Source organism: Melospiza melodia, chromosome 11, assembly GCF_035770615.1.
Source record: "Melospiza melodia melodia isolate bMelMel2 chromosome 11, bMelMel2.pri, whole genome shotgun sequence".
Classification (NCBI taxonomy): domain Eukaryota; kingdom Metazoa; phylum Chordata; class Aves; order Passeriformes; family Passerellidae; genus Melospiza; species Melospiza melodia.
Window position 1 is genome coordinate 30,798,122 of NC_086204.1, and position 20,871 is coordinate 30,818,992.

General features: G+C 51.3%; 1 protein-coding gene across 1 annotated transcript; it reads left to right on the forward strand.

The window, feature by feature from the left end:
- Positions 1–1,696: 1,696 nt before the first annotated feature.
- Positions 1,697–20,648, forward strand: ANKRD13C (ankyrin repeat domain 13C). The gene is made up of 13 exons (XM_063166316.1): positions 1,697–2,034; positions 6,323–6,364; positions 7,788–7,892; positions 8,844–8,929; positions 9,922–9,967; positions 10,678–10,744; positions 12,030–12,174; positions 12,880–13,011; positions 13,742–13,903; positions 14,589–14,668; positions 15,232–15,330; positions 15,913–16,013; positions 16,795–20,648. Exons 1-13 carry the CDS (start codon positions 1,728–1,730, stop codon positions 16,923–16,925), a joined length of 1,503 nt encoding a protein of 500 aa, XP_063022386.1. The 5' UTR covers positions 1,697–1,727; the 3' UTR covers positions 16,926–20,648.
- Positions 20,649–20,871: the final 223 nt, after the last annotated feature.

Consider the following 20,871-nt stretch of genomic DNA (forward strand, 5'->3'; position numbering starts at 1 on the left):
TTATCACAGCAGGTCTGGTCTCCCTGGCAACTTGGGGGTTGTTTTCCCTGGGAGAATTATTAAAAAATCCAATTCACCAGGAATTTGGGACACCACCATTTTCACAATTACTCATCCCATATTTGAAGCAGAAACTTGCAGAACTGGCCCAGGAGCAGGACGTGTAGTGGGGAATTGGGAAGTTCCAACCCAGACAGGTCCTTTCTGAGCTGACAGTGCACCTGCAAGGGCTTGCACCAGGACAGGGGCGCTGTCCCGGTTTTCTCTTTGAGGAACACTTGTCCAGGCCCCATCATTTCCCAAATAAATTTCCATGGAGGGTGGGAAAGCACTGGAACAACTGCTTAGAGTCATGGAGTCTCCCTGTCCCGGCCCCTTGGGATGTGCCTGTTGGGATCGATCCCGTCCCTCAGGGTGTGTTGCTGTTGGGACTGATATCCGATCCCACTCCTCAGGATGTGTTGGAATCCACCCCCGATCCCTCCCTCAGGATGCGGTTGCTGGGACCGATCCCCGATCCCTCTCCTCAGGATGCGGTTGCTGGGACCGATCCCGGATCCCTCCCTCAGGATGCGGTTGTTGGGACCGATCCCGGATCCCTCCCTCAGGATGCGGTTGCTGGGACTGATCCCGGATCCCTCCCTCAGGATGCGGTTGCTGGGACTGATCCCGGATCCCTCCCTCAGGATGTGGTCGCTGGGACCGATCCCGGATCCCTCCCTCAGGATGCGGTTGCTGGGACTGATCCCGGATCCCTCCCTCAGGATGCGGTTGCTGGGACCGATCCCGGATCCCTCCCTCAGGATGCGGTTGCTGGGATCGATCCCCGATCCCTCCTCCCCTCAGGATGCGGTTGTTGGGATCGATCCCTCTCCTCAGGATGCGGTTGTTGGGACCGATCCCCGATCCCTCTCTTCAGGATGCGGTTGCTGGGATCGATCCCCAACCCTTCCTCCCCTCAGGATGCGGTTGCTGGGACCGATCCCCGATCTCTCCCTCAGGATGCGGTTGCTGGGACCGATCCCCGATCTCTCCCTCAGGATGCGGTTGATGGGACCGATCCCCGATCCCTCCTCCCCTCAGGATGCGGTTGCTGGGATCGATCCCCGATCCCTCCTCCCCTCAGGATGCGGTTGATGGGACCGATCCCCGATCCCTCCTCCCCTCAGGATGCGGTTGTTGGGATCGATCCCCGATCTCTCCCTCAGGATGCGGTTGATGGGACCGATCCCCGATCCCTCCTCCCCTCAGGATGCGGTTGCTGGGATCGATCCCGGATCCCTCCTCCCCTCAGGATGCGGTTGCTGGGATCGATCCCCGATCCCTCCTCCCCTCAGGATGCGGTTGCTGGGATCGATCCCCGATCCCTCCTCCCCTCAGGATGCGGTTGCTGGGACCGATCCCCGATCTCTCCTCCCCTCAGGATGCGGTTGCTGGGATCGATCCCCGATCCCTCCTCCCCTCAGGATGCGGTTGCTGGGACCGATCCCCGATCCCTCCTCCCCTCAGGCCGTCCCCGTTGGGCGGATCCCGCCCCGCCCCTCCCGGTCACTCCGTGGCTCCTCCCGCGCGCTCTCTCGGAGCGGCGCAGTCTCGCGAGAGCAGCGGCCGAAGATGGCGGCGCGGAGCCGAGGCCCGTGAGGCGCGGGCGGAGCTGCGGCCGCTCCGGGGGCTCCGGGCGGGACCGGCCCCGCGGGCTCCGAGCGCTGCGGGCGCTCCCGCCGGCCATGACCGGCGAGAAGCTCCGCTCGCTGCGCAGGGACCACAAGCCCAGCAAGGAGGACGGGGACCTGCTGGCGGCCGGCGAGGACGAGGCGGCCGCGGCGCCCGGGGGCGCCTTCACGGGCGGGAAGGGCGGGCGCGCCGGGGGGCACCGCGGGCCCGGCGCTCACCGGCACCGCCCGCCGGCCCGGGCCGCCCCCGCCGGGCCCGAGCGCGGCCCCTTCCCCGTGCACGAGTGCGTGTTCAAGGGGGACGTGCGGCGGCTCTCGGCGCTCATCCGCACGCAGGGCATCGCCCAGAAGGACAGTCACGGTGAGCGGGACGCACCGGGGAACCGGGGCTCGGGCCGCGTCCCGGCGGGGCGGGAGATGCGGATGCTGGACCGGGAAATAGGGAATTCCTTGGGAGTTTTGCAAGGGAGTTTCATAAGGGTGGGTGAATACCCTGTAGGAAGGGTTGTGGACAAGGGATGGAGTGACTGGCCAAGGGGGATGGCTTCCACTGACAGGAGGCAGGGATGGATGGGATGCTGGGAAGGGATTCTTCCCTGGCAGGGTGCTGAGGCCCTGGCACAGGGTGCCCAGAGCAGCTGTGGCTGCCCCTGGATCCCTGGCAGTGCCCAAGGCCAGGCTGGACAGGGCTTGGAGCATCCTGATTCAGTGGAAGGTGTCTCTGGCATGGCAGGGATGGGCTTTAAGGTCCATTCCAGCCCAAACCATTCCGTAATTCCATGATTTTCATAATATGAATGAGCACTGTGAGCTCCAGTACCAGCACTGTGCTGGCAGAGCTGCCTCTGAGCAGGTGTTGCTCTGTGTCTAAGACCCCACTGCATTTAAAAGATTCGTTCTTTTTTAGGGTGTCTGAGCTGTCACCTGTTTGCTTTGGGGGATGCTGAGTTGTTCCTTTGGCTGTTGGCAGAGCAGTTTTGGATATTTCCCTGGGCTACAAAGATCAACCCTTTTTTCCCCCTTTCTTTTTAAGTGCTGTGGCTCTGGATTTTGAGAGAGTTGTTCTCAGCTGCTCCTCTGCAAATGCCTTGTCCACAGTAGTGTCAGTGACAGAGATGGAATCTGATCCCTGTGCTGCTCTGAAATTTGTAAATATTGAATGTCTTGCCAGGACATTTCAAAACGTTTTAATTTGGAGGATATTTTATACTGTTAACAAATAAATCAGCCTGGGGGATGAGCTTGACCTTCATGGTTGGCTCTAATCTCTATTTCAATAGCCGTTTCGAGAGTAACGTGATCCATTTCTGCTGGAGAACTCCCAGCTCCACGTGTGTGGTGTCTGAGAAGTTGTGATAAAGAGCAGGCTTGTGTTGTGTTTCTGATAAGGAGATGGGCTCTGCTTCATTGTGGTCTGGAAATTCAAAGGGAGCACGAAGGTGAAGGATCTCTGGGGCTGGCACGGTGGCAGGAGCGATGGATTGGGGATTCCAGCTGTGTCTGTGGTGGCACTGGAAGGCAGCTGAGGGCTGCAGGGTAACACAGGGCTCAGCTCCCAGCCAGGATGGGCAGGAGTGTTCCCTACAGCTGGCACAGCGCTTTCCTAAGGGCAGAGCTCCAAATCCAGCTACGGATCTGTTTATCCTGCCACCTTCATTCCAGCAAATCCTGCTAGAATGAAAGCAGCAGACTCGGGGAGGAATTTTCCCACTCTCTCTATTCCTGCTGCTGCTTCTCCTGTTCCTCCTCCAGTTCCCCTTCAAGCAGCTCAGCAGCAGCAGCAGCAGCAGCTCCAAATTTTTCCTTGAAGGCACTTCCTGATCCCTCTTTGCTGTGCTGTCACCCTCAGTGTGTATCTCACACATTGATTCCATCCTTTTTGGATCCATATATAAATCTCTAATTAAGATCTCCCTGCTTTCCCAGCTCTGTGCAGAGTTGGGACACTTTGGGGATCTCTGACTCATCATCTTCCTCCAAGTTTTTACTTGAACTATTCTAAAAAAAAACACCCACAACAAACCTCTTGATGGTTTGACATTCCAAAGGCCTGAGTAACATTTCCCTGTTATTGTTTTCTTCCTGCCTGTTTCCATCTGTCACTTGTTTACACACACTGGAACTGGGAATCATTTGGGGGACACTCCAGCTGATGATTTGCTCAGAAATAAGCCAGAGGAATCCAGGGATGTGCTAAGGATTGGACAGAGGGGAGAGAGAATTTATTGTTAATAATCCAGGCCTGTTTTAGTGTTGGTTCAGTGCAGGAAAGCCAAATCCTGTGGAATGGGAGACTCCTGCTGTTCTGCTAAAAGCAATTGAGTGTTAATTGAGTGCCTCCCCAGCTTCCCAAATTAACCTCCAAATCACTGCCCAGAGGAAGGCCGGTGTCATTATTCCCAAACAATGAGTTTCCTGGGAGAAGCCTGTAGCTACACCTAGTAGATGACTTCCAGCTTTATTATAACATGCATTTAAGAGCTTAAATCCTGAACAGACAAATCCTCTTGCTGGAAAACAGCCCTGGCTCCCTGTGGGTGGGCAGGTACCTCAGCAGAGGTGAAAGGCCACACGTGTGTGGGGACAGGTGCTGTGTTTGAGGTGTGGTGTTGGGTCAGCAGGCTTTGTTTGCCCACCTGGATGGGCACAGGCAGGATTCCAGGAGCTGCTGGAGCACTGATTTCTTGGGAAAGGGGGCTGTGGCTGTGCTGGGCACTGCTGAGGCCCCACCTCAAATCCTGGGGTCAATTCTGTGGCCTTCATTCCAAAAAAGACCCTGAGGGGCTGGAGCATGTCTGGGGCAGGAAATGGAGCTGGGCAGGCGCTGCAGAATCCCTGAGGAGCCGGGCAGGGGCTGCAGAATCCCTGAGGAGCTGGGCAGGGGCTGCAGAATCCCTGAGGAGCCGGGCAGGGGCTGCAGAATCCCTGAGGGAGCTGGGAAGGGGCTGCAGAATCCCTGAGGAGCTGGGCAGGGGCTGCAGAATCCCTGAGGAGCTGGGCAGGGGCTGCAGAATCCCTGAGGAGCCGGGCAGGGGCTGCAGAATCCCTGAGGAGCTGGGCAGGGGCTGCAGAATCCCTGAGGAGCCGGGCAGGGGCTGCAGAATCCCTGAGGAGCTGGGCAGGGGCTCAGCCTGGAGCAAAGGAGGCTCAGGGGCCCTTGTGGCTCTGCACAGCTCCTGACAGGAGGGCACAGCCAGGGGACAGTCAGGGAACAGGGACAGGAGCAGAGGGAATGGCCCCAGGTTCTGTCAGGGGAGACCTGGGCTGGACATCAGCAGGAATTCCCCATGGAAAGGGGGCTCCATGGGAAGGCCCTGGAACTGCCCAGGGAGGGTTGCAGTGCCCATCCCTGGAGGTGCCCAAGGAAGGGCTGGATGTGGCACCCAGTGCTGGTGATCCTGCAGGGCTTTTCCACCCTCACCATTCCTGTGACTCCGTGATTTTATGCCAATGTTTCCCCTTGGGTCAGGTAATTGGTGTTTCCTGGGCACTCGGTGTGGCTCCCTCTCAGACCTGCTCCTCAGGAAGGTTATTGGCATCCCCTGGCAGAGCCTGGCAGCATGCAGGACTCCCAGTGCTGTGCTCCCAGATGTTGGAGCAGCTATTAATAGCAGCAGGAGCTGAGCTGGGTCAGTGTATAATGAGCTGGGCTGTGGCTGCCTGGGATGCTGCCAGTGTCCTGCAAGGATGAGATGCAGGACACCTTGAACAGCCCTGTCAGCCCTCTTGGGCAGGCAGGACAGAGCTCCCATCTCCATCTGAATTCCCCTGATGCTGCAGGGTGCTGGCATTCCTGTGGCAGCCTCTCCAGATGTGCAGCACACCCTCTGCACAGAGCAGGTTGTTCCTGCTGACAAAATGGGAGTTAGAGAACAGCTCTCAGCCGAGTGTGTGTGTGTTAGAATTGCACAAAAAATTTGTTTTCCAGCATTTTTTTCTCTTGACTGCTCTAAGAAGATGTTTAAATGTACAAAATACAGTTAAATGGGAGAACTTTACATCCTTAAGCTGCCTGAATAAATGGTGTCATGAGCCTGGTAGCAGCAATAATCCAGGAAAAACAGCTCTGGGTGCCTCACAGTGAATATTTACCAACACAAATACCACCTGTGTCACGAGCATCACCAGGAAAATGGGGACAGCTTTGAGAGGCTGCTGATATCTCCAAAGCTTTCTTTGGAAACAGCCAAAAGGCAGCTTTGTAGTGAAGGTGCTGTTCCTTCTCAATATGCCCAGTACTGTAGTTGTAAAAAATGAGTACTCAGTCTTTGAAATATTAATAAAACAGGCTGTTAAATTTTTAATCAGTATCATATCTGTGAGTAGCTTTTAACCCAGATATGTCAGGCTGGGAAGGGATCAGACCCTTCAGCCTGTGGGGAGCACAGGGGTTGTGTCTTTCTCAAAGACACCTCTGGACCTCTTTGCCTGGAGTGAGTTTCAAGATATCATTAAAAACCCTCTCTTGGCCCACGAAATGTGTCTCAATATATTTATTTTGACAATCACAATCCAAGCAAATGTCACTCCTCTGGTGGGTGTTGCTGTGTTCCTGGGTTAGAGCAGGAACTGCAGTTTCCTAAGGAAGGGATTGCAATGGATTCTGCTGACTTTCATCTCATCTCTTTTATTTCTGTGGTTTCTTTTAGGAAACACTCCTTTACATCTTGCTGTGATGTTGGGACATAAAGGTGGGTAGAACCATTTGTTTTGTTACCTTTTCAGCGATCCTGAAGATTTGGGGGCAAGAGGAAAAAAGGGGTTTTTCCCTTTCCTGAGTGTGAGCTTGTGTTTCAAGCTAGTGAGGTTTTCTGGGAGGAAGATGCCACATGGATTTGGAGAAGAAGAGTGGGAAAGGAAATCTGAGCTTTATTCCCAGAATTCCACCTAACCCTGCCCTCTGGCAGTGGGAAGCCATTCCCCCTTTCCTGTCTCCTCTTGTCCCCAGCCCCTCTGCAGCTCTCCTGGAGCCCCTTCATGCCCTGCCAGGGTCTCTGAGCTCTCTCTGGAGCCTTCTCCCCTGCAGCTGAGCACCCCCAGCTCTCCCAGCCTGTTTATTGAACTGGAAATGGAATCTGGCTGGAGATTCCGAGCTGATTTGCCTGCTCCCTGCAGAGTGATGTTGTTGTCCTGGGCACTGTTTAAGGAGCCATAAAAACCCCTGGGTGTCTTGGCTGGGTTAGTCAGGGCCTTTGTTTATCCCACAGGAGACAGTTTGTTCAGCAGGGAGGGATCTCTTCCTCCCCAGCCACTCAGCCTGCCCTGACTCACAGCTGCTGCATCTGGAATGACCAGTGCAGTTTCCTGTGGCACCTGTGGTAGGAAAACAACCCAGGAAGTCCTGTCCTGGTGATGAGACAGCTGGGCCCTGCTGCATCACCTCCAGACAGCTCAGGGTGGCTTTAGTGACATGTGCTGAGGTTTCCTCATGGTTGGAAACTGCAGAACCATTTCCAAGGAGCACATGGGAGCACTGAAACCCTCCTTGCTTCCTTCAGTTTTCCACCATCGTGTCCACCTGTGGATGGGGAATGCAGCTGTTGGTTCCACACCTGCTCTGAGGCTTTCCTCAGCGGTGCCTGTTTGCCCTCCTTAAATCCAGATTCCCCAGGATGTTCTGGCACACAGGGATGTGTTGGTGCCTCAGGCTCCTCTGCCTCCCCTGTACCTGATGGGAGTTGCCCCAAATCCGTGTCCCCATGATCCATTCACCCCTTGGAGAGGGATGAAGGCCCTGAGGTATCTCTGCTTTGTGTGTGCAGCAGAGAGAGCTGATGTCATGCATTAAATATAAATATCCTTGTTCCATGGTGGTGTGTGTATCTGACATGCAGAAATATTATAAAAAGCAAACTCCACGTAGCAGGAGGGACAAGTCTCTTCGGTGTTATATAATTGGTGGCTGATCACCAATTATTTTTAGTGATAATATTGAACAGGGAAGTGCTGGAAGTCCTTTCATAAATGGCTTTGTTTGTTAGAGTGAGTCAGAACCCAGATATGTGTTTTGATAATCTCTGTAATATCTTTGATATGAATTGCTTTGGTAGAGTTTTATCCGGACTGCTCCTGCTGCATCCTTTACTGTAAATATCTGTGGATATTTTGTTGCAGAATGTGCCCACCTGCTTTTAGCCCATAATGCTCCAGTAAAGGTGAAAAACGCTCAGGGATGGAGCCCTCTGGCCGAAGCCATCAGCTATGGAGACAGACAGATGAGTAAGCCCCTCTTCATTCATCCCAGTTTGCCAGTTAATCCCAAATTGGGGCTCATTCAGAGCAGGAAAGCAGAGCTCTCAAGCTGGGTTATTTTCCCACAGCCCTCTTTCAGCTCTCTGAAGGGTTTCTCTTAATCAGCTGAACATTTTATATCTGAACATGATCAGGCACATCCATTTCCTTGATAAGAAGTTGCACTGGGTTACATAAGCAAGCTGTTAACTCTGCTCAGACTGAGGGCATTGGGAGAGCTCTGCACGAGCATATTCTGGGTTTGGAATGGCAGGGACAGGATCCAGATGGATCTGGGCTGGGTGGGATCATCTCCTTGGCCTGCTCCCTGTGGTCACAGGTTTGTTAGTGTGTCAGTTGCCAGTGGGATGTGGCTTTTAGGCTGCATCTCAATAGGCCAGTGGGAGAATGTAATTTATGTATTATGTATTATTCAAATATTGTTTATTCACCTCAGACATGGAGTAGCAAAAGGAAATTATTCTGCTGCTACTCACTGGTGGATGTTAATAGTATTTGGTATTACCATGTGTGGTGGTGCATTCCTATAGCAGAAAACTCACTACATATTGCACATATAAATATATTATTAATATATTAATGCACTACTTTATAATCTACCAACAGCATTCTCTTGTCAGCTCCTCACTATTGATTTTCTCAGTGGAGTAGATGTTACTCAGTATATTTGTATCCACATATTTACTAATACCTGTGTACAAACCCTCTTGACATGATTCTATAGTTAATTTTACAAACAATTGTTGAGGCTTTCCTTCCTGGGGTGATCTGAGCAGGTTAATGTGCAGTTCCTGTAGCTGGGATTAATTCCTCAGGTCTGATGAAATCTTCCATTGCTTTGTTGGGTTTAAGACCTCAAGTAAGACACTCACCTGTAATTACCAAACAACCAGAGTTCATGGATTAATTCCTGTGTAGTTTCAGCACTCCTGAGGAAGCTCAAGCAGCAGTCCAGGGAAAGTGTTGAAGAGAAGCGACCTCGGTTATTAAAAGCCCTGAAAGAGGTGAGTTGTGCTGACAAAACCAGATGGGTGGAAAGCAGTGACTTGTGCTCTGAGTATGGACACTCTGGAAAACTGCCAGCAAGTTTTTTCCATGTTTTTACCAATCTTCTGCTCTTAAAAGCAATCTTGGCTCTGTTTTAAGCCAGAATTATATTTATTTTAAGGTCATACTTCCTTTCAACTTCTAGAAATTCAAATATAAGGTTTGTGTAAGGCAGACCTGCTCATCATCATTGCAATCTCAGAGTTAAAGAATCTATTTCATTAGATTTTTAAAACTTTTTCTTAAATCTTGTGCCAGTGAATAATTTCCTGGTGTGTTCAGTCCCCAAATCCCCTTGCCCAGTGCTGGAGGAGATTTTTGGTTTCATTCTCCATCAGCACCCAGCAGCCAGTTCCCCTTGGGCACAGTGAAATATTGCTCAGTTTGGGGACAGCAGTTTGTAGAAGCCCAGTTATTTATCAGAAGTTCATTAACTTGTCCCTGTGGAGGCTGAGCTGTGTTGTGATCCCTGAGCACCTCGTGCTGGGTTGGCTCTGGCTCACACGTGCTCTGACCTGATGACTTCAGCACATTTCCACCAGGCCACTGGCAATTGGTCTTTGCAACACTCCTGCCTGAAACTTGACTCATTAATTATTGTATAATTAATTCTAATTCTGTGCGATTGATGGGATCAATCAAAGCAAGCAGAGAGCTCCATAGGTGCTTTTTAAACACATGTTTCCAATAAATCTTTTGCAATCCAGGGCTTGATAGTTGACCTAGTATTAAGAAATTATTAAAAATGTGAGTTCAGATGAGTTACATCATTTTGTCATTATTGATTCTGCTGCAGCTAAAGCTTCAGTGATGTTTCAGTTCAGTACAAATTCAAGTACAACATTAGAGAAAGTTTTCTTTGCCAAACACAACTTCTGCCTGTCTTCCAGCACATTTTACAGTTTCTTAGCCTGAAAGACTTGTTAACACATTCTTCTTTTCTTCTCAGCTAGGTGACTTCTATCTAGAGCTTCACTGGGATTTTCAAAGTTGGGGTGAGTGCTTCCATGTCCCTTCCCCAGGGAGATAATGCAATCAGCCTGCAGCACACTTGTTCTGTGCTGCAGGCTGGAACAGCCACAGTGCTTGGGATCTCAGTGCTGAGGAAAGGACACACAACTTTTTCCAGATTTAGTTTTGCTTACTCACTTTTGGATCTGAATTCTCTCCTCCAGTGACTCACTAAGGAGGGGAGGTAGCTCTTTGCTTTAAGAACCTGGGCCATGGCAGTGGGGTGGGATGGGGATGACCCTTAAGGTCCCCCCAATCCAAACCAGTCTGGACTTCCGTGATTTTATGTCTTTTATTAATTTAATAATTAATATTAATACCTTGGATCATTTTTATGCTTGTGGCTGTTCTGCTTTAATTGGAACCAGGCTTTCTTTCCCTTGGTGCATTACATAAACTGTTAAATCCCAGATTTCAAATTATGAACAGCCACAGTTATTAGGATTTATAAATGGTTTACTTGTGATGGAAATACAAATTCTGTCTGATATTGGAAGCCGGGTGTGCAATTACAATTACAAAAAATCAGTTTTATGAAATAGGAATACCCCTGATGTTGTGTTTGATTGAGATGTTGGAAAATGCTGTATTTTCATTTAAACACATCCAGAATCAGACTGATGGAATAGTTTTAATGGGAATACTTTGCAGAGGGATCTCAGTGCCCTGATTGCCTTTTCTCTCCCTCCTTTAGTGCCTTTACTTTCCCGAATTCTGCCTTCTGATGCATGTAAAATACACAAACAAGGTATAAATATCAGGTGAGTGCTGCTTTTGTGCCCAAATACTTCTGTGCCAGGGAAAAGCTGGATCCCAGTGAGCCTGAATCCCTGAGGAGCCTGGGCTCATCCATGGCACAGCACTGAGCCTTGCGATTTCAGGCTCTCTGATTATCTCTGTTGAGCTGAATATAACTTAAATATAGAGCAAGAGCAGTTCAGCTAGATAAGGCTTTATCTACCAGATGTGCCAGTGAAAAACAGGGATTGGGTATTTATAACACAATTGCAAATAAATTCCAGTATTTCCTGGAGAAGTGTTGCTGCTCCAGTCTCTACTTAAAAAAAAACAAAACAAAACAAAAAAAAAACCCAAAAAGTGATATATAATTTCTCTCTTTAAGGTGTTTAATGTGACAAATTCACAAACTCAGTGGGGGATTTCAGGAGTCTCTCTGAGCTCAACTCTTTTTAGTTTGGAACCAAATGTATTTTCTGGCATTTTCTTTAGGGCCCAAAATTTAAAACAGAGAGGCAAGAATATGATCCTGGAGATTCAATCTGTAGAAATTTTTGTTGTAATTAAGGGGCAGCTTGGGTCTGTAAAGTGAATTTTTAGGTGAAGTTTGAGTCTGGGATTGTTGCTTTCCTTCTCATTTCTGAATGCTCTGCCTATATGAGGCATGAACTGAGGGGAAATAGATAAATACAGGTTTTTCCTTGGAATCAGAGGCAAATCTATGAGGAGTTTTAATCCCTCACCACTTTAGAGTTGAAGTTACCCAGCTGAGGTTCTTTAACCACCTCTTTATGAGAAATAAATGCTCTGGCAATAGTGGACATGAATTACTACAGACATCCATGGCCTCAGGTCCATCTTCTTCCAGTTACTCAGGTCTGCAGGCGCATGTCTTTGGTGTTGGTGAGGGAGAAAAATAGAAATAGCAATGAAAATAAATAAAATTTTAAAAAATGAGTTTGTTGCCGAGTCCTGCTGAGTCCTCTTCAGATTTTGGGTCATGTCCCAGTGTCATTATTCAAGTCAGGACCCTGCTGAGGAGTTGTTTCTCAGTGTGTAGCACTGAATAGATTCTCTCCCCCTCCCCTCCTCATGCTGGCAGTATTAAATACAATTTTCTGAAGAAAACTTCACTTTTATAGCAACTTTTTGCCGATTTCTGCATCCAGGCCTCACTTACGAAATCCTATGAAAACTCAGCCCTTCATGTGTTTGTTTGCCATTAAAAAATGCACTTTCCTGCTTGAAAGCTGAATTTCCTCCTGCATTTGTGGGTAATTTTTGTGACATTTGGGGTTGTTTTCACAGGCTGGACACAACTCTGATAGACTTTACTGACATGAAGTGCCAACGAGGGGATTTAAGCTTCATTTTTAACGGTGACGCCGCACCCTCCGAATCTTTTGTAGTTTTAGACAATGAGCAAAAAGTTTATCAGCGAATACACCACGAGGTAAAGCTCTGGGAAGGGGGTGGGACACATCCCAGGCTCTTTTGGGAATGTGTCAAACAGAATTTGCCTCAGAAACACCCAAAGAGCTGCAAAGCAAAGAATTTTTACCTCAGTTCTTCCAACTTGAGCTGTGAAGGTGAAAGCAAATTTTGTGAGGGAAGCCAGCTTTGAATCCAGATTTCTGGTTGAGGAGAAGCTGGAATGGGAATGGACTGGAAAGATGTGGTTTAAATTATGATGTGCTGCTTTTAATCTTTCCACTGGGCTCAACTCAGCTGTCCTCAGGTGGATTTTCAGACCTGTTCCCACTGCTTTGCATCCTTTTAGTCACTCCATGGCCAGTTCAGCTGATAACAGTGTGAGGGTCTGACTCACTGGACCCCTTGTAATTAGTCAAGTCTTTAATTACAGCTTTATCCCCCAATCACTTAAGCAGATGGATTATTGACTGTGGAAAGGGTGTGGCTGCTGAGCTGCTGCATAAATCCCATTGGGATGCTTTATTCACATTAATATTCAAGATTAAACTATTTGGAAACCATTTGGCCAGAGGTTTTATAAACCCGCTTGAAAATGCAGGAAATGCTGCTTCTGGGAAAAGATCCAAAGGACAAGGCTTATGCATTTGTGTTTATTGGTGTCTCTTTAGAGGAAGCAATCGTTGTTTGCTGAGTTCTGCTGAGTATTTTGGAATTTTTCTTCCAGGAATCTGAGATGGAGACAGAAGAGGAGGTTGACATTTTGATGAGCAGCGATATTTACTCTGCCACCTTATCCACCAAATCCATCACGTTCACACGGGCCCAGACTGGGTGGCTCTTCAGGGAGGACAAAACTGTGAGTGAGGGGGGCTCAGAGCTGCTGCTGGGCAGGAGGCAGGAGGGAAAGGCACTGCAGGAAGCACTGGGGCAGATTCCTGGAGAAACTCTGGCTGCCCAGGCCAGGCTGGACAGCGCTTGGAGCAGCCTGGGATGGTGGAAGGTGTCCCTGCCATGGCAGGGAGCTGGAATGGGGTGGGCTTTGAGGTCCCTTGTGGCACAGACCAATCCAGGATTCTGGAAGGATAAGGTGTGCTGGACAAAGGAAAAATCCCTGTCCCTGTATCCCAAATGAGCACAAATTCATTTCATGTGGGATCTCTCTGCTGGACTGCCTTCAGCAGGGAAAACAAGGAAGAAGGATTCTGTAGCTGTTGGGCAGGGGGAGGACAGATTGTGCTTGTGCTGGGAATGGTTTTGTTCCAGGAGGCTCTGATCTCTGCAGGTTGGTTCCAGGGAGTGCAGGAAGGATTCTGTGTGCTCCTGCTGGAGAAAGGCAGGGATGGGAGTGCTCTGGAAAGGGATTTCACTCAAATTATTCAACAATCTCTGTCTTAAAGCTTCCCTGCATAAGAAGTACCTGTTCCTGCTGGATTTTTGGGATTGCTCAGTGCCAGCCCATGTGGGGGGCTGGAGGAATTCTGGCTCAATCCCCAGGTTCCCTTATTGCCATTATTTGATACACAAGAATCAAAATGTTAGTATTTTATCTTCTGTGAGTCATTAATGTCCCGATTCCTTTCGTGCAGGAAAGAGTAGGAAACTTCCTGGCAGATTTCTACTTGGTGAATGGACTGGTGTTGGAATCCAGGAAAAGAAGGGAACATCTCAGTGAGGAGGACATCCTTCGGAATAAAGCGATCATGGAGAGCCTGAGCAAAGGGGGAAACCTCATGGAGCAGAATTTTGAGGTACAGTTGATTAACTTTGCCCAGGATGTGGGAGAATAATCTTGAACACCACTCCTCGTGGTGCAAAATACATAGATAATGTTTTTATTTTCTTTTGATTGGCATAATCTAAAAATCACAAACATGACCCACAAGTATAATTTTGGTGATGCATTAATGAATTAGCCTGATTAGTGCACACAAGGAGGGATTTCTGTGGTTACATTGGGTATTCAGCCTTAATTTGTCTCTTAGAAGAGATGAGGGGTTTGGCTGTGGCAAATCAACTGCGGATTCTTTTAGACCCAATGTCGATTGTTGGGAATGAAAGGGAAGCCAGAAAGGCAATCGTGCTCCTTTGAGCTTCATTAAAATGGGAGGAAGCCTGTGATTAGCACCAGGAAATCAAGAGCTCTTCAGAAAGAGCCAGGCTTCAGCTGGGAGCACACACAGAGCTTTTAAAGTGATTAATTTATTTCTGTGTGAGCTGGAGCTGCTGCCTTGGCACTCAGAGCCCCGAATTAACTCATTATGGGGGAGCAGCACAGCCCAGTCCTGCAGAAGGTGCCCGTGGGGGCTGAGAGCAGGGGCTGGCTGAGCAGGGCAGGCTGTGGCTGTGTTTGGAGCCGGGGGCAGCTCCAGGTGGGAATGGCAGCAGGAGGGAAGGGGGGCAGGAGCTCCGAGCTGAGCTGTTCTTGTCCCACAGCCCGTGCGCCGGCAGTCGCTGACGCCGCCGTCCCCCAACACCATCTCCTGGGAGGAGTACATCTCTGCAGAGAGTGGCAAGTGAGTGCTGCTGGGCCTGCCAGGGCTTCCCGGGACCCCTCTGCATCCCTGGCAGGGGGCTGGGGGTCTCTGGGGGTTTTGGGGTCTCCACTTGGTGGGTGCTGCTTGTGGGGAGGGAGGAGCGCTGGGTTTGGTGTCTCAGTGTCTGTTCTCCAGAGGGCTGGGAAGGGATCCTTGTGTGTGGGAGCAGTGTCAGTGCCTCAGCTACAGGCAGGGAGTCCTGGGATGCTCTGGGCTGGAAGGGACCTTAAACCCATCCAGTTCCACCCCTGCCATGGGCATTTCTGGGTAGTGGTTAATAAACACTTCCTGTAGGGTTTATTAACACTGTGTTTATGAGGAATTATTTTATTGGAGTAGTTTTCCTGGTTTTGTCTTGTCTCCTGGTTTAGCAGAGTAATCTAAACTAAGAGGTTTTTTATCTTTGTTCTGCACAGCTTTACAATAAACCAAACCCTTTGGGAGTAGGGATTCCTCCCTGAGGTTTTCCAACCCAAGTCTGTTTTCCTTCCTCTAAACCCACGATTGCCCTGGGAAACACTGACTTTGTCTCTCCCTCACAGAGCTCCTCACCTGGGCAGGGAGCTGGTCTGCAAGGAGAGCAAGAAAACCTTCAAAGCCACGATAGCAATGAGCCAGGAATTCCCCTTAGGAATCGAATCGTGAGTCAAAGCTCCTGGCCACGGGAGTTATTCCTGTTGGGAATGTTTTAGTGTGTTCATGAGCTGCAGAAAGAACCCTCCAGATCCCCAGGAGTGGGAGTGGGAGTGCAGTCAGGCTATTGAGCAAGGAATCCCTTAAACTGGGAGCTGCTGGCACTGGGGGAGGAGCCAAGCCCTTACCTGGCTTGATAAGAGCAGAGTTTTGGGCAGGGTTATCAGGGTTATCTGTGGTGTCTGATCCCACAGAATTCTGAAATGGTTCTCCCTGTAATAAATTTTAGCACAAAGTTGTGTCCCCTAACCCAGTGTAAAGCCAGGTCAGTTCCACATGTCCATGGAGAAACAGGGGTGGTACCTCATCCCTCATCTCCTGTGGAAAATGAGGATAAAGAGTTGCTGTCCTGGTGTTGGTTTGTTGTAATTCTGGATGTGGGCTGACCCTGAAGCCCTGGGATGGAGAAGGGGGATGCTGTCATTGTCACCCTGTGTGTCCCCTGGGCCCTTTGGGTCACGTTTTGCTGTCCAGAGGGACAGGGTGTGTGTGGCAGGAGGATCTGTCACGGGCTCTGCTCTCCTTTGCAGGTTGTTGAATGTCTTAGAAGTCATTGCACCCTTCAAGCACTTTAACAAACTTAGAGAATTTGTTCAAATGAAGCTTCCACCAGGCTTTCCTGTCAAATTAGGTAAGAGCACACAGCAGCTCCTGGGGCTTTATTTATCCAGAATTTTAGGTTGGAAAAGCCCTCTGAGTCCAACCATTCCCCAGCACTGCCAAGGCCACCACTGCCCCATGTCCCCCAGTGCCACATCTACACAACTTTGAAATCTCTTCAGGCATGGGGATGCTGGAAAACCCTTTCCAAGAGAAATTTTCCCAAATATCCAATCCAGATCGAAACACATGCATTTATTCTTGCAATATGTTCAGAAGGTCTTTTGTGGAGTTTTGGGGAGGAACCCTCACCTAGGGATGTGTTACTGAGAGTTCAGGAGCACAGAAGTGCTGGGGCCTTGCTCCAAGGGCAGTGGGATGTGCTGGATTATTCCTGCACAAGGGGAGGATTTCAGGTATGGAGTATTTTGTAACATTCCTGTGTTTCCTTTTCTTCAGGGATTACTGGGGATAGATTGATTTAAAGTGAAAAATAGAAAACTGTTGCACTTGTAACAGATGGGAATGTCTGAGGTCAGCTTATTCCTGGGATAGATGATCCCAGAAGCAGTATCCCCTTTGTTAAGGATGCAGGGTTCTGGAGTTGCAGGGAGCTGTGTGAGCCTGCCAGTTCTGCTGTATTCGCACAGCATTCCAGAGCAGTTTGGGTTGGGAATGACCTCAGATTCCAGCTCGTGCTCCCATTCCCATGGGCAGGGACACCTCCCACTGTAACCCAGGCTGCTCCCAGCCTGGCAGGGGTGGGGACTGGTGGCACTGTGGCTGTCCCTGAGCGTGCCCTGTCCCCGCAGACATCCCGGTGTTCCCCACCATCACGGCCACTGTGACGTTCCAGGAGTTCCGCTACGACGAGTTCGATGACTCCATCTTCACCATTCCCGACGACTACAAGGAGGATCCCAGCCGCTTCCCGGACCTCTAGGGGGGGCTGGCAGCTCCTGGGAGCACCAGCCCGGCGTCCCAGGGCCAGGGCAGGGCCGCGGGGCACAGCAAGGGACGAGCTCGTGAGCCCGCAGCCGAGGGACGGAGCTGGCGCTGCACTGGGCACCCAGCCCCTCCAGCTCCCGCCTCCCAGAGCCTCCCGCTGCCACCCCCTCTGGCACAGCCGCTCCCGGCTCGGAGCTGCCGCCCCAGCTGGGAGGAGCTGCTGCTTTTTAAATTTTTTACACTTGTGGTGATCCGCGAGGCACTGCTGGACCTTGGCACCGAGCTGGGGCTGGGGTGAGGTGAGCTCCCTGTCCCTCGCCTGCTCCCCGAGCTCCCAGCTCAGGCACGGAATGTTGGAATGTCGGAAGGTATCCTGGAGCAATGCCTTGGCTGTAGATGAATGCACCAAATGGGCACCACTGACACTTGGATCTCCTGCTGCACCCAGGCAGAGCCAGCTGTGCTCTGCAGGGAGCAAGGCACCTCGGCAGCGCCGGCCCAGCCCGCTGCTGGCCCTGCCTGATCCCTCCCTTCCCCTTCCCTCCCTGCTCCCTGCTCCTGCCTGGCTCCCGGGGCTGCCTGGCCAGGAATGTCACTCGTTGTTTATCCTTTATTTGAGAGAGGCTGAGCAGCGCCAGGTCCGTGTGTGGGCGCTGGGAGGGGCTCAGGCAGTGCCCCTCACGGCAGGAGCAGCTCTCCCTGCACTCGGGGCCACCCTGGTGCTCACGGGCAGCTTGGGCTGCTCCCACATTCATTCCCTGCCTCTTGGTGTTTAAATCACAGAGAATCCCAGGCTGGTGTGGGGTGGGGGGACCTTAAAGCTCATCTGGTGCAGCCCCCCTTCATGGATGGTTCAGTACTCCAGCTCCTTGAGCTTATTCCCATTCCCAGTTGTTCCAGTCTCCTCATCTAACAATAATCCACCTTTTTGGGGTTTGTTAGGCAAGACTTGTGCAGAAGGCTGATGGTGCTATTTGTTTGTATGAAGAAATTTAGATTCAAGTGCTGTGGTGTCATTGTACAAAAATGTAAATATTTTCCAAATTATATTCTTTGTGCACTGTAGGTAAAACTTTTTCTGGAATTCCATAGAGTTAAGGATCAAAGTTTATAATGAAGAGGATCATTGATGCTCAGTGGAGGGAACAGCTGTGCTGAGCACAAGGGACAAGGAAGGGGCTCAGCACAGGGCAAGGTGTCAGGCACACCTGAGAGCAGGGAATTCCAAACTGCTGGAATCTCTGATCCATCCCAAAGAGGCTGCTCTGGGGAGGGACAGAGAGGAGGCCCAGGGAAGCACTGTCAGCAAAGTCCAGGAGCACTGCAGTGGGAGGGTGGGGTTGGTCCTTTCCCAGCTCCTCTGTGGACCTGGGGAACAGGGAAACACTGGGACAGGGGAGCAGTGCAGCTTTGTTGTTAATTCAACCTCAAATCCAAAATGAAACTTTAGGGAAAACAAGCAAAGGGAAATGAGTCCTGCAGTGCCGTGTCAGGGCAGGTGTGGAGCATCCTCTGGGAATGATGGAACTTGTTCTCCCAAGTCATGATGAATTCCTGATGTGTTTCACACCTCTGGGATGAACTGGCACCGTCCGTGCTGCTCCTGGGAGCCAGGTGGGGTCCTCTGGGACAGACTGGGGATGTCTGTGGGGCTGAGCTGGAGCTTGGATCGGAGCCTGTGGGGCAGCACAGGGCTCTTCCCCTGCCAGGGGTTCCCTGTCCCCTCCAGGGCTCCCTTTGGGGTGTTTTGTGTAGCTGCAGGACCTGTGCCAGGTGAATTCCAGTGGTGAGAGGTTCCTGCCCGAGGTGAATGTCAGAGCTCCCTTTGCTCAGTGGTACAGGGACATCCATGGCTTTGTGTCCTTTGCATTTTTGCTCATCCCAAATCCATCCCTGGCTCCGTGGAAGTGTTGCTGGGGCTGTGGGGCCTGGGCGGTGCAGCCACTGCTGGATCCCAGGGGGGATCCTGGCCTTGGAACTGGAAAACAAAAAGGGTTTGGGTGGCCTCCTGTGGGATTGAGGCTGCTGTGGCTCTGTCCCCTCTGGACAGCCCTGGTGGCCGCAGGGTGTGTGCCCAAAGCCCAGGGCAGGTCCTGGGAGCGTTTCCTGTGGTTCCTGTGGCCTCTGGCTGCAGACATGGGGGATTTTCACCCCCAGACAGGGCTGCTCCCTGGGACACTTCCAGGGGCTGCAGGAAGGGCTGCAGGAAGCTGCTCCTAAGGCTTGTTCTGCCTCGGAATGTGGGCACAGCTTTGGGCTGTCCTTGTGCTGGGTTATCCCAGGAACTCCAGCTGCTCCTGCTCTCCCTGTGGAGCTGAGGGATGGCAATTCCCTGCATTGTCCCCCAGCTCCCAGGGCAGCCCCTGGGCTCCCAGAGCTGCTCTCAGTACTTGTCCCTCCTCCTGGGATGTGTTTCCTGTCTGAACATTCCTGGTGAGGAGTTCTCACACGTAGGGACAGCTGGGCATTCCCGATGGATGCACTGCAGGAATTCTCAGTCAGAGGGACACTGGGCTGAGCCTGTGCATCCCGAGGGGCTGCCCACGTTGAGATCCGTGTTTGTACCCGTGTGTTCTCCACTGAAGCCTGTTTTTGTCACTGGGTTGTGTTGCATGGACACAGGGAATGTTTGTGGGCCCGGATGTGTGTCCAGGGTGTTCCCAGCCCCAGCCTGGGGCACAGGGTCCCTCCCCTGTCCCGTGGCTCTGGGAAATTCCTTTTCCAAGCAGCATTGATCCAGCAGAGCCTCACCTGGGCTTTGTTCTCCTGGAGGCCAGGCCAGGTGTTCAGGAGGGTTTGGTCCCTGGGAGTGAGCACAGATCCACGGATTGTGTCTGTGCAGCAGCTCCAGCTCGTCCCTGTGGCCTGGGAATGTCAGGGGACCAGGAGCAGCCCTGGATGCCCCAGCTGGAGTCCAGGGCAGGAGGAGAAGGGAGCTGGACCTGGTGGGAATCACATCCTGCTGCTCCTGCCCAGGCTGGGGCTCCCTTCCCACCACTTCTTTTTTTCCTGAGGATTTTTATGGCTCTTAAAAGACAACCGGGAATTTTGCTCAACCCAATTGCGACCTCACTGTGGAAGGATCCCGCGGGTTGTTTCTGAACCAAACTGTTCCTCTGGTCTTCCAAGCTCCTGCTCTGTCCCGTGGCAAAGGAAACACCCTGGATTTCCTCTCCGGAGCTGCTGTCCAGGCACTGCACTCCCAGCACAGCAGTTCCTGTTCCTGCGTCGAGTCCGTTCGTCCCTCCCGGGTGTGTTTGTGCTGGAATCCCCCGGTTCCGTTGGTATTCCCACAGCCCTCTGTTATTTTCTGTCTCTGCTCCTGAGTTGTAATTCCCGCCAGGAGAACTGCGTTATTTAATCCGGATTAACCAATTCCTGTAATGCTGCAGTTTCACTTTTCTGTTCCTGACAGTTTGTAACTCCCATGGAAAACGAGTCACCTCTCTTGGTTTTCCTGTCGTCCGCTCCCTGGTTTTCCCTTCCCTTCACTCATAGTCACTTTGGGTTGTGTCATTGTTAGAATAAAGACCAAACTATGCTGTTGGATTTGGAAGCTGCTCCACCTGTGCAATCCAGGCTTCCCTCTCCTGTCCCGCCGGGCCTCGGCTGCGCTGCGGGAGCGGGACCGGAGGGGAGGGAACGAGCTCCTGCTGCTGCGTTCTGCAAGGGCATTTTCTTGGTCATTTTTTAAATAAAATCCTGCATTTTCATTACAGCCTCCTCTCGGCCCTCTCTGAATCCCAGGATTTACGGGGAAAGGATGCAGGAGCGGTCCCCAGCCTCACCCGGAGCTGAGGGAGCAGATTGGGAACAGCTGCCCGGGAGGGAGGGGGGAAAAGGAGCCTGAAATTCACTGAACTCTGTTCAGCCCTTCCAGAGGTTTCAGCTCCTCCATCCGGGAACAGCCTCCCCTGGATGACAGGCTGGACAGTGAGGTG

Bases quoted from the DNA above. Each gene is read 5' to 3' on its own strand.
- ANKRD13C (XM_063166316.1), top strand. From the start codon at position 1,728: ATGACCGGCGAGAAGCTCCGCTCGCTGCGCAGGGACCACAAGCCCAGC. The intron at 8,930-9,921 runs GTGAGTTGTGCT...TTTTCTTCTCAG, and splicing joins TATTAAAAGCCCTGAAAGAG to CTAGGTGACTTCTATCTAGA. The intron at 12,175-12,879 runs GTAAAGCTCTGG...TTTTTCTTCCAG, and splicing joins ATCAGCGAATACACCACGAG to GAATCTGAGATGGAGACAGA.